The 12,964-nt window shown below is 46.1% G+C and overlaps 1 protein-coding gene and 1 long non-coding RNA gene across 13 annotated transcripts in view; one reads left to right on the forward strand and one right to left on the reverse strand.

Annotated features, from left to right (window-relative positions):
- The window catches only part of IQSEC3 (IQ motif and Sec7 domain ArfGEF 3), a 150,326-nt gene that overhangs the window by 104,183 nt on the left and 33,179 nt on the right, over positions 1 to 12,964 (forward strand). For all 9 annotated transcript variants that reach the window (XM_082240395.1, XM_082240400.1, XM_082240397.1 and 6 more), the window contains 2 exons: positions 455 to 1,542; positions 8,802 to 8,963. In XM_082240395.1, coding sequence (XP_082096521.1) covers positions 455 to 1,542; positions 8,802 to 8,963 — 1,250 coding nt within the window. The remainder of the gene's footprint in view (positions 1 to 454; positions 1,543 to 8,801; positions 8,964 to 12,964) is intronic.
- On the reverse strand, positions 3,102 to 10,800 carry LOC309542101. Of its 4 annotated transcripts, none has more exons than XR_014224049.1 (4): positions 10,631 to 10,800; positions 8,531 to 8,922; positions 6,521 to 6,741; positions 3,102 to 3,820 (listed from the first exon to the last, which is right to left on the reverse strand). It is a non-coding gene; the product is annotated as an uncharacterized lncRNA (long non-coding RNA). The 4 variants fall into 4 exon arrangements; XR_014224050.1 differs by having other exon boundaries at positions 8,849 to 8,922; positions 10,631 to 10,788; XR_014224051.1 differs by lacking the exon at positions 10,631 to 10,800 and adding an exon at positions 10,263 to 10,623 and having other exon boundaries at positions 8,858 to 8,922.

Consider the following 12,964-nt stretch of genomic DNA (forward strand, 5'->3'; position numbering starts at 1 on the left):
CCTGCCCACAAGGGACTTCAGTCCCATTTCTACTGGCCCCATATGTACAGGTGGGGATGAAACTTCCAAATATCGCTGATGTGCAGCAACATTTGGGCATTCTGCTCCTGCGTGCCCATGCTGAGACAGCAGAGGTGAAGCCACTGCCCCAGGTGTGTGGGAGGAAATACGGACCCTGGCTCCCCCCTTGACATAATGGCTCAAATTGGCTCAAATGCATCCTCTCATCCACCCCCTAGGTAGAACTGGATATGGGCCCTGCAAGAAAAGGAAACCATTCCTTTGTGAGCCAAGTATATCGTTTCCAGAGCCCCTCAGTGCACACAGCAGGGAAAAGAGACTCACAAATGTGGTATTGAATTTTCGAGAGCATACTTAGAGAGCAATCTGTAAATTGAAGTCGCGGAAACTGGTTCAGAAATCAATTTTTAAAAATACTGCTTTTCTGTTTCAGATCGAAATGCTAGAGCACAAATATGGAGGCCACCTGGTCTCTCGGAGGGCAGCCTGCACCATCCAGACTGCCTTCCGCCAGTACCAGCTCAGCAAAAACTTTGAGAAGATACGGAACTCGCTCCTGGAGAGTCGCATGCCCCGGCGGATTTCACTGAGGAAAGTCCGAGTCCAGAACTCTGAAAGTTTTTCTGCTGAGAAGGCCCTCGTGGAAGGCTATAACTTTGTTGGCATCCCCTTGGTGAGGTCTCCGTCTTTGCCAGCTACCATAAGCGGGGCGCTGACTGAGCTGGAGGACTCTTTCACCGAGCAAGTCCAGTCTTTGGCCAAGTCTATAGATGACGCCCTCAGCACATGGAGCCTCAAGACGATGTGTTCCCTTCAAGATGGCAGTTCCTACCAGATAAGGGAGACATTCAGCGCGATGCAGCCAAACCAAGACTTGGAAGCCGAACTGAAGGATCAAGAGAAGGAGGAAGGGCTGCTGCCAGATACGTTGCCAAAGAGCAGCAGCACCCTCATGATGGCCTTCCGGGACGTCACCGTCCAGATTGACAACAAGAATTTCTCCGTCTCCTCATCTACCTCGGTGTCTATGGCAAACTGCCTTGCCAACAACACCCAGGCGGGGGCTTCTCAAGCTGCCAAAATAGAAGAAATCCCAGAGGAAGCTGGGAAAGAGAACCAAGAGCCTCAAGCTGTCTCCGAGGGGCAGCCTGACTCCGGAATCCTTCAGAATAGTCATACGGCAACTGAGGGGAACGTCAACACCAACGGCTTGGCGGGAGGGGAAGCAGACCAAGAACAAATGATGGTGCAGAAGCTGGAGTTCGGCTCCAGCCACGAGGCTGGGCAGAACAAGGGCTCGGAGGCAGAAAATGTGGACAATTCAGAGCAGCTGAGCAGCAGCAGCACCTCCACCTCGGCCAAGTCTGCCTCAGAGTTGTCTTCAAAGGAAGCCCTGCAGGCCATGATTTTGAGTCTCCCGCGGTATCACTGTGAAAACCCGGCCAGCTGCAAATCTCCTACTCTTTCCACGGACACCATGAGGAAACGGCTCTACCGCATTGGGCTAAACCTCTTTAACATGTAAGTGGCTAATAATACTAAATCTTTTAATCTCCCGTGGCTTTCCTCAATTTGCGACAACAAAGGCTGTTGGGGAAAAATGTCTTCTTCAAGTCACATTGCTTTCATGTTTAAGGGTTCGGCCACCTAAGAAATGCAGACCCTGTTTTATTGTGGGTCAGGCAGTTGCACTGAAGCTCTGTCGCAGAGGGGGAAAGAAAGGACTCCCAAGTGCTTAGTGTCCACAGCACTTGAGAGAGTTCTCTGGCTGCTATCTAAATAGGACTGTGTGAGAATGAGACATAAACATCCCAGTTATCATCTGTGGCTTTTAAAAAAGAATTTAAAAATTACCTCAGTTTTCATGCCCTCTCCACAGAGGTTTGCCACTTGACGTGAGCATTTTGGCTGCTATTTTTCTTTTGGCGGGCTTGGTATAATTATATACCAGGCAGCAGCAAGTTAATATCTTTCTCTCCCCTATCCCTCTCTCCTGCTTTCGCTCAGCTAAGGCAACTGTGCTGTGAAAAATAGCTGTAGGTATTGGGGGTGGGGGGGAGGGAACCAGGCACAGCAGCCAGGAAACTGGAGTCAGGGGAGGTCAAAAACATTACATGTTGGACTCAGTTTTTGAAGAGGCACCTTGGGCCTCTTCTATTGGCTCTCAGCATGATTCTCTGAACCTCAGTAATCCTTGGGGGAATATTGTAATTTGCCCTTCTATAGCTTCGTCATGCACTTTAACAGTTGGTTATTATTCCATTTGTTGGATGGTAATAGCAGATGGCGTATCTCCGGGACTGCTCATTTTATTAACTCAAACATTAATATGAATGTAGAACTTGAAATACATGCATTTTTTTTTTTTGCATTTTTAAATTTTTATCCCACCCTTCTCCCAGGGAGCTCAAGGCAGCACATACAGGGTTTTATCCCATTTTAGCCTCACAACACTTAGGGTTAGAAAACATGACTCACCCTGGGCTAACCCATGTGCTTCATGGCTGAGTGAAGAATTGGATCGAGGACTGATGTTCTATCAATTGCACCCATATTGGCTCTCATATTTTTTTTTAAAAAAACTAAGCACATTCTACCAAACTTCGGGCGGCTTCATATGAATAATAACCTTTGCCCTGCGGCTGCCGTAAATCAAATTGCAGGAGGGCTGCCTTAGTGTTGTCAGCATACTCTCAGAATCATTTGCTATGTGAAGAATAGCTCTTTCGAGTGAAACAGTTTTTACTTGCCTTGAAACGAACTGAGAAGCAAGTGTCAAATGGATTTCTTAGGGGGAGATTCAGGGAGCCACCCCCAAGGCTTTGTCTCTGGTATTTACCCATCTGACACCTGAAGGCAGGATGTCTGGAGGAGGACCTCAATGGTTGCTTCAGTTAATGGGTCATATATTGGCTGGCAGCCAAGGTCAGCCAAAATTTGCAAAGCTCTGAAATCAAAGTTTAACGCTCCTAAGCTTCTTTTTTCAAGAACAAAAGATAATGGAGCACATGGTTAGCAGTTTGACTGAAAAAAGTGCTTTGGCTGGGTTGTGCCCAATATAAGTATTTGTACACACTAACCATGATAATAACGGGTTGTTTATTATAATTGCTTTGGTTTCTTTGATTGTGTCCAAAAAGGCCAATTTCATATCTTAGGTTACACCACCCACCTTTAGACTCACGCGTAGTTGGAAGCATGCTGACAGCAGATTTCAGAGAAACATTTTGCTAGTTTTGCCCTTCAGATTTTTCTGTCCTCTATGTAGGTCGGTTCTCTGCCCAAGTCTTTTAGTGTACCTAAAACAGCTCTCTGAACCTCCACTCATAATTCTAAATTTATGGGAGAGAATTGCTGGAGTATTTCCTTTGACTTGAAATCATTACACGGGGAGCAGCTCTGAGATGCACAGCAGAAAGAAAATGTGTTGTTTTTGGATTTGCTGTTTATCTGAGTGACCGCAGGGCACCTTCCTTTGCAATCAAAAGGGACATTCCGACTACTTTATTTGTTCTGTGTTTTGGCTTGCTGTGAAGACTGTAAGAAGAAAGGCTGTATTGCCACTTGAGTTGATGACATTTCTGGAAGGTAATTGGCATGGACACAGTTGCATTAGGTATGTCACAAACATTTCACCGAAAGCAAAATTCAAAGCAAAGGTGGGGCTTTCTCCAACCGATACAGCAACCTCTCAGCAGTGGCAGTGGCATGGCTTCTTTCTTAGCGGCTATGATGTCAGCAACCTCACCATCATTTTGCATCCCACACAATACTCCAGACTTTGCATTGATCCTGGGCACTGTGTGGGGGCAAGGGAGACAGAGAATACTTGGAGACTATTCTGCAATGTGGTCCTCTCTTTTTTCAGAGGGGAACCAAAACACATACTCAGAAATTTTATTAGAAAAAAACCTTTTCTGAGAAATCACAGCTTGGCTCTAAGAACTCCATACTGCACATCTGTCTGGCCCAAGCTGTGGGTGTCAAGAGCGCCACCTAAGCTGCACTACTAATTTGCTTTAGCATTCAGTCAGCTGGCCAGGCACTACAGTGGTGCCCCGCAAGACGAATGCCTCGCAATACAAAAAACTCGCTAGACGAAAGTTTTTTCCGTTCGTGATTTGCCTCGCAAGACGAATTTCCCCTATGGGCTTGCTTCGCAAGACGAAAACGTCTCGCGACTTTTTTTCTTTGACTAAAAACAAAGACATGTTTTGTTTATAAAGTTAATTTATTTTCCCTTAAATTTTTGAACTGCTCTTTACAGTATGTGTGACTTTAAAGAGCAGTTAATAAACTGTTGTTGTACCAAATTTGGCTTTGTTTGGACTTTTTTTGACCATAAAGGTAAAGGTAAAGGTACCCCTGCTCGAACGGGCCAGTCTTGCCAGACTCTGGGGTTTGTGCGCCCATCTCACATCTATTGGCCGGGGGCCAGCGCTGTCCGGAGACACTTCCGGGTCACGTGGCCAGCGTGACAACGCTGCTCTGGCGAGCCAGAGCCGCACACGGAACGCCGTTTACCTTCCCGCTGGTAAGCGGTACCTATTTATCTACTTGCACCCGAGGGTGCTTTCGAACTGCTAGGTTGGCAGGCGCTGGGACCGAGCAGCGGGAGCGCACCCCGCCGCGGGGATTCGAACCGCCGACCTTTCGATCGGCAAGCCCTAGGCGCTGAGGCTTTAGCCCACAGTGCCACCCGCGTCCCCTTAGGAACGCATTAATTGATTTTCAATGCATTCCTATGGGATTTCGTGCTTCGCAAGACGAAAAATTCCCTAGACGACAAAAATTGCGGAACGAATTAATTTCGTCTTGCGGGGCACCACTGTATAGTGTTCTGGCCTCAGAGCTGTCTACTCCACTTGAAGAGTTCTTCTCTAGCGTAAGGATTGCCTAGTTCTGTCTCTTTTCCTGATCTGGACCTCTGCCTGCCTTTAACCAGCCTCTGGTTTTGCCACCACTGAAACCCAACCCCTGCCTGCTTTGGGCCACACACCCACATCTGGTTCACTTGGAATGCCAGCTCCCTGGGCAGTGGAACCTGCAACCAGACCCTGCTGTTTCCTGTTTCCTTCAAGTGAGGCTGAGTTAAGGCAGGGAAAGGGAGGTGGAGGAGAGCAGAAGAACAGGCATGAGCACGGGCACAGTTGACTTCTGTAGACTTACCATGTCCAGCCCAAGCCTGTGGTAAGTCTGGGGCCAAGCAGATAGGTGCTGTTATTCTTCCCCATGAATGAATAAGGAGGGAGGTGGCAGAATCCTAAGTGGTTCCCAAGAACAGATGTTAGAAAGACCAGAGAAGCAGCTAGCCCTGGGTAGAAAGCTAGTCTGTGTGGCTACAGACATGCCCTAGGAGTGGAGATGTTGCTGACCTATATAGCCTACCAAACTATCTACCTATCTCCTGTACAGTGGTACCTCGGCTTAAGTACTTAATTCGTACCGGAGGTCCGTTCTTAACCTGAAACTGTTCTTAACCTGAAGCACCACTTTAGCCAATGGGGCCTCCCACTGCTGCCGCATGATTTCTGTTCTCATCCTGAAGCAAAGTTCTTAACCCGAGGTACTATTTCTGGGTTAGCGGATTCTGTAACCTGAAGCGTCTATAACCTGAAGCATATGTAACCCGAGGTACCGCTGTACTGTGGTTTCAGCTCAGTGGCATACCGTCTACTATGTGTGCAGAAGGTCTTAATTGCTGGCATCTGTAGGCAGGACTAGAAGAAACACTGCAGAGTTGTTGCCAGTCCATGCAGATAATACTGAACTACATGACTCAATATAAAGCAGCTTGCTATGTTCCTACTGGATATGCAATCTGTTCTAGCCTCATTCTTGCTGCACCTATGGACATACTTAGAACCATAGAATTGTACAGCAGGAAGGGACCCCGAGTGTCATTTAGTCCAACCCCCTGAAATGCAGGAATCCTGCCCACAGACATTCCTGGTTGGGCTCGAACCACTAGCCTGGTTAGCAGCCAGATGCACTGATCCATTGGGGGCTTGGTGCAAGATTATTATATTTGCTCATTGCCTAGCACCCATGTTACCAGAATGAAACCAGACAGAATACTGCATCCCTTCCGCCTCAAACTGAAGAACAACATAAACATTGGCCCTCTTTAAAATCCAAATGGCCTACACTCAAGCAAATAACAGTTTGTGGTAAGTGCTGAGGGCTGGTGCTATTCCACACCTCCTCTCCATATGCACACGTACCTCATTTTGGACCACATTCTCAATCTGCTTTTTGCCCTGCTTTCCCCCAATGGAATTAATTACCTCTTGTGCAACACCCTCAGTGATGATAAAAAAATAATGATTTCTGGTTGCCAAATGGCTTTGATGCTGTTCCATTTGGCTGGGTATATGAGCCTTCAGTTACAGAAAATGCTCCCCGCAGAACAACAACTGTTATTGCTACCACTAATAAATGCCGGGATGCTTGGTTACATAAACCTTCCTGACAGAATTTAATAACACCAGTGGCTTACCTACAGCGTTATATAACCGCTGCCCAATACAAAATTGGGTCTATGTGGCCCAAGAGGTCTTCTGCATGGCCTTGTTCTCCATGTCTTCAATCATGCAACTCCCCCGTGAGCAATTATTGAGTAATATTCTGAATTGTGACAGCCTCCCGCAAATTGATTGAATGCATTTGTGACTCTGCACTTCAAGCGGCAACACATTCCAGAGCGAGTGGGTGGAATTCCTGGAATGGAGAAAGCCTCATTATGCAGTGTTGCTATAATAGCGGTGTTTGTGTAGGCGGCCATTTCCGTAGGTGGAAGGGAAAGCCAGGAGAGCTGTAGGAATCCCGCAGCACCCAGCCAAACTTGCTTAGCTCCTCAGGAAAATAGGAGGAAATATTGCCAGCTCAACCCATAAACAACACAGGCTGTGGTGTAAATCACATTGTGTAGAGCACTGAAAGTGTTTTAGGGCAATGTTACTGTGTGGTAACCTACATAGCACTTATTCCATGCGGCTATTTTACACCTGCATGCTAAGTAAATGGCGTAAGGAGCAAATTCAGCTTTAAATAACAATGAACTCAATGCTCAGAGGGGCCCCATGTGCAATGTCCTGACACACAACACGCATGCGTGATGTCAGGACGTTGTGCAACGTCGCATCAGCCCCCTCAATTCTCTGGAAAAGATGGCGCCTCTGCGCTGGAGTCTCACTGAAAGAGTTGAACCCTTTTAGAGAGTCCCAACACTTCAAACAGAATCAGTCAGATGACAGATTAAATTTACATACTGTCCAACTTTTTCAGACTCAGGATGTGCATCTTCTGGGACACGTTTCCAAGCTAGGTACGTGACCTGCGCCTCACTCTCACACTGACAAATAGGGGTGAGTTTTTTTGTGATGAGAGCACAACACAACATCCCAAAATGCTCACTTTGGGTGCTGTGAGAGATCACAGCCCCCCAAAAAAGTGATTTTTCAGATCTACAGTGCAGCAAGAGAGACTGTGGCGCCCAAAATGGCTGCTATTTTTTAAAAATGGCTGTCAGTTTGACACCTTTATATATCTGGGGTGGGCCCACGAATAAGGCCACATTTGCACCATACATTTAAAGCACCATGATGCTAATTTCTACATTCATGGCTTCTCCCAAATAATTCCAGGAGTGCTGTTTCCCTCCCAGAGCTACTGTTGCCAGAGTGGCCCCTGAAGAGGGATTGATTGTTAAACCACTCAGGGCTTTGTAGCTCTGGGTAGGGAATAGGGAACCTCCTAGCAACTTTCTGCTCCCCTAACAAACTACAGCTCCCAGAATTCTTTGGGGGAAGCCATGGCTATTTAAAATGGTATCATAGTGCTTTAAATGTATGGTGCAAATGTGGCCTAACAGAAGAACAGACAACAAAAGTGGATTCTGTGAGCAAGGGTGGAAAGACAAACACCCACCAGCTAGTACTCAGTGGCTTGAAGATTTCACTGCCCTTTCTATGTGGGGATCATTGATCTTGTTTAGATACTTATTTGGACATATTGACTATGTATCTTAATCTGTGCATTTAAACAAGGATTGATAGAATAATCATATTATTAGGGTCAGCTGGCAATATTTGTATTTTTTAAAAATCCCTTTTGTTAGATCTGCAAAGTAAAAAGTAAAATAAAAGTGGACACCACAGAAAGGAACTTATGTAACTGCCATTTGTGTGTCTTACTGCATATATATTCCACCTTTCTGCTAAGGAACTCTAAGGTGATTTGTAGTTTTTTAAAAAAACAACAACACACAGCCTGCAATCTAAGTTACATAATAGCCCTATTCAGGCTTTAAAGCCCTCATGCCATTTGAATTGTGTGAAGGTAGCGTGGGGATGCGCTAATTTTGCCTCTGCTTCTTGTCCCTTCTCTGTTACCCATCCTCACCTCCTCCCTGCATGCATTTAGAAACTTGCGCGATCAGGATTCTGAATTACACGGGGAGCCTATATAAGTGCTGTGGAATTGCTAGCTATGATGTCTTATGTTCTACCTCCATTGTATGATGCAGCAACGCTACTGAATACCAGTTGCTTGGAATCACAAATGGGTAGTAGATTCCTGTTGCACTCAGTTCCTACTTGCTGGCTCCCTACAGGTTGGTCTCTGCAAGAAGAGGATGCTGAACTAGACGAGCCTTTTTGTCTGACCCAGCAGGGCTTTTCTTATGCTCTGATATGATACAAGAAGTGTGCTTGAGGTTGCTGTGCTCTTAAGTACTGAAGGGAATAGCAAGTTGACTCTTGACTCCCTCTACTTCCCAGAAATCCAGACAAGGGGATCCAGTTCCTTATATCTCGGGGCTTCATACCAGACACGCCGATTGGAGTGGCGCATTTCCTGTTGCAGCGCAAGGGGCTCAGCCGGCAGATGATCGGGGAGTTCCTGGGGAACAGCAAGAAACAGTTCAACCGGGATGTTCTAGAGTAAGTGGCCTTTCCAGACCCCATTCTTTTACTCACTCATCATCCACGACTCCTTCTACTGGCAGCTATTCACCCTGTCCCCGCCCCCAATTGCTGCTCTCTTCCTATTATTCTTTATTTGAAATAAATATGCATCTGCTTCTTGTTTGCATCTGGGGAGCATTGGGAATAATCCCACTGAAATCAGGCAGAGAAGCCCACAGCATTAAGGAAGGGAAAATCTGGCTGCCTGATTTGTTTGTATTCTGGTTTATAATAGGTTAACAAATGGGAACAACTTGAGGAGGCGATAAATGCTCAGGCTGGGAATCAAGGGACCTGGATTATCCTTCTGCAAATATCTAATGACACTTACACTCCCAAATCAGTTAGAGACTTGGGGAAATTCCTGCCCCATTGCCCACCTTCTTTACGTTGACTCAGCACTAATAAATAGCATGACCCAAGCAAGGCCAGTGACATCATCCGCAGTGACGGCAGGCAAGGCGTACAAAGAATTCAAGCAATGAGCCTAGGGCAGTTTCAGCTCAAAACACCAGATTGAGGCTACTTGGACATGCATCACTGGGGCTAAAATATCTAAAGATGTGAGATGTAAAGACAGCTTGGAGCCTGTCTTCAAACATGAGCTGTCAGACATACCAGCATATCAAACGCTTGCTGAAGACCTTCAGCCTTGCCACTCTTTGCTAGCTCCATTGCTCTCTCGCTGCTGCAACCTGCTCCAACCCTGCAATCCTGTCCTCCATTGACTTAGCCTGGGGAAAGTCAAGGACACATCCCATAGCCAGAAGTAGTGCAGAAGAGGAGAGGAACGGGCTAGTGGAGGAGGCGGTGGTGGCAAGCAGGAAGCTTCAGCCAGTGTTTGATTGGCTGGTATGTCTGCCAGTTCAGGTTTGGAGGTGGGCTCAGAGCATTGTGAATTTTCCCCAAGCACCCTTGTTATCTTGCTCCCTTCCCAGACCCCTTTGTGCACACTTTTCCTGTTCTGTTTCAAAGGCCTTCCTCTGTGATGACATTACAGTGGGTGCCATTCAGCTAGGTTTTACTCAGTGTAAACCCATGGACATTAATGAACTTGACTAAGTTTTACTCATTGTAGACCCACTGAAAGTAATGGACCTCCATTACTTTCAGTGGGTCTACACTGAGTAAAACTTAATTGAATACGGCCCAGTATGACTTTTGTATGCAGGTCAGGCCTTCTCTGATTTGGGATTATCTAGGATGTATTTACAGTACCAACTTAAATTACTTCTCCTCTGGGAACTATTTTTCCCATTTATGTACAGTACATACATTTATATCCCACTTTTCTTCCATCATGGGACCCCCAAGGCAGCATACATGCGTTTCCCAGGCAGGCACAGGAGTCCTAATTTAAAGGCCCACTTCTTCCTGTCAAACAGCCACCAGGCTTAATTCCTTGCAACCAGTGAAATGAATATTGATCCCCCTTTGTTTTTTAATATGCTGCATGCATATCGATCTGGACATAATCAAGGGCTCATGCTCCCTCCAATGTTCTTGTGACAAGCACCACAATTAAAAGTAACTAGGGCAGAAGCAATAGGGAGAGGGATAGCTGTGTGTCTGAGGAAGCAAGGGAAAGGTCACTTCAGTCACAGGCTAGAGGACCCAGAGCCACTGGCAGGTTGCACCCCTACCAGCAGAGGTTATTGGTTACTGGCCTCAGCCGTCATCCAGAGAACAAGCATCTGCAGTAAATCTTAATTCTCCCCTCAAAGCTGGAATGGCAGTTAAACTGTCAGTTGTCCTGTGACTGCCGAAGTGAGAGGAAGGACACTTTGGCCTAGCCACTAGCTAGAGGAGCAAAAGTCACTGAATGCCAGTCATTGGGAATGACAAGTGGGTAGAGCGCTGTTGCACTGAGGGCCTAGTACTTGCAGGCTTCCCATAGGCATCTGGCTTGCCAAAGTGAGAAGAGGGTGATAGACCAGATGGGCACTCAGTACGTTCTGATGATTGCTCCTGTTCCATCCCAGCGAGAACGCCAGGAAGGAGAATATCACTTTTATGCCAGTGGACTGTAAATGCCACTTAACAACCCTATTTGTCCTGGCAGTGTCAAACTGCTCTCCCTCCTCTTCCTTCCCCCCTCCCAGTGTGTGTGTGTGTGTGTGATTTTCTAGATGGTAACCGCAAAGGCTGCTCCTGTGTTTTCCTTTTTTGGCTTTTGTGCAGTGCCTCATTAATATACAGGCACTCTAGAAACCAGTCAGTCAATAAGCTTTGCTTCCTCCACTGCTCAGACCTGCCTGAGAGTTGGGACTGGGTGCAGACTTCAAATGAATGGAAATAGATCCAAAGCAGCTTACAATTTGCTGATCAGGAGACCTCACTGCTTCCCCAGGACCAGGAATTCCAAAGCTCTCGGCTGCTTTCTTGTCTTCTTTTTCACTTCTCCCCTCTCTCTTTGCTTGTTTGGCCCTGTGTGGGGAGAGGTGGCTAGAGAGCGTGCAATAACTTGAGATGGGTGAATCTGTCCATTTTGGTTTCTTCCAGTTTCTCATCTTTGCAACCTTAAGTTCAGTTCACCCTGTTTCTACATCAGATAGCGAATTTCCCCCCCTTCCAAAAATACACAAAAAAATCCATATGCATTATTGTGTGTGTTTCTCTGGTATATTCATTTTTGTATGCAATTTGGCCTATATATGCATTTCTGCGAACAATTCCCCTCTGATACAATCAGGTTTTGTATATTATTTTCATTAATATATTCATTTGGTTTGAGAAGTGCATCACAAAATCCAGAAAAGTGTGAATTTTGAAAGCTTAGCTGTGTTTTGGTGCAGGAAGTATGAATTAGGTAGGTTCACATAGGGGGAAAACCCCCAGATTGAATGAATTTATCCCCATTAAGAACTGTGAGAGAGCTGCAATGAAGAAAGTACACAGCACATGGCATGCTTCAAACATCCCCATCCCATCTACCCTGCATGTCATAACATGAGCCCTTTCTTCTCGATGCATTCACTGTCGATGGACAGGCTTCCTTAAGAGCAACACCATATGGTTTCACATACACACATTTCCTCTGCTCCAGTAGCCAAAGTGAGGGCTGCACTTACTCCCAGAAAGAGCCTCTATTATGATCAAAAATTAATCATAACTCACAGAAAAAGAGGGCCTTTCAGATGTGTCTGTTGAGATGCTTATCTCCAGTCATCCAACAGAACTGCTTTCCATGCAAGCTATCCACCAGCACTGCTGGAAGGCTTTGGTTTTTCTTTTGCACAGTAAACCCAAAGAAACTGGCTGTTTGAGCCTGTAGTTACTCCAGCTCATGTGATAATGTGATAGTGGCGGTTTCTCATTGCAAATGCACACAGTTCCAAATCCACCACGGTTCTTCCCCTGCACTCCCCAGTTTGAAATTATTTGTAATTGCATCATCTTCCTGTGCCTGTCTAGCTTCAGTCTTGTATGAACATTGCCTGAAATGTGTACTGGAAGAATTGATCCAGCTAGTGCAGCCCTGCTAGATTAATCAAATCAAATGAGTGAATGATAGAATCCCTTTTAGAGAAGCTGTGAAACTCTCCATCGTGTGCCCCTGAGAAGACTGACCTCCCAACGGTCATAATAAGCCCCTGGCTTATCTCCAATGTTCTAATATAGTAAAGAGGTTTCAAATGACTTTTGGGTGTGAATAGCTTGCTAGAAACCTGCACAGGGAACTGCACTAATAAGATTCGATTGGCTAACTTGCAAGGGAGGGGCAATAGCTCAGTAGCCAATCACATGCTTTACATGCAGAAGGACCCAAGTTCTGGCACCTCCCTGGAAAGAGGGAAAACCCTCTGCATGAGACCATGGACAGCAGTCTGAACTGGGCTAGATGGACTAATAATCAGATGGATCTGATATAAGGCATCTTCCTGTTATTATCCTCTTCCCCCCATATTGCCAAAAATTATGAGTGCTTCCTATTGCTAAGAAAGTGGAAACAGACAACAAGGAAGCACACAACATCC

Source organism: Podarcis vaucheri (assembly GCF_965113315.1).
Source record: "Podarcis vaucheri genome assembly, chromosome: 10".
Classification (NCBI taxonomy): Eukaryota; Metazoa; Chordata; class Lepidosauria; order Squamata; family Lacertidae; genus Podarcis; species Podarcis vaucheri.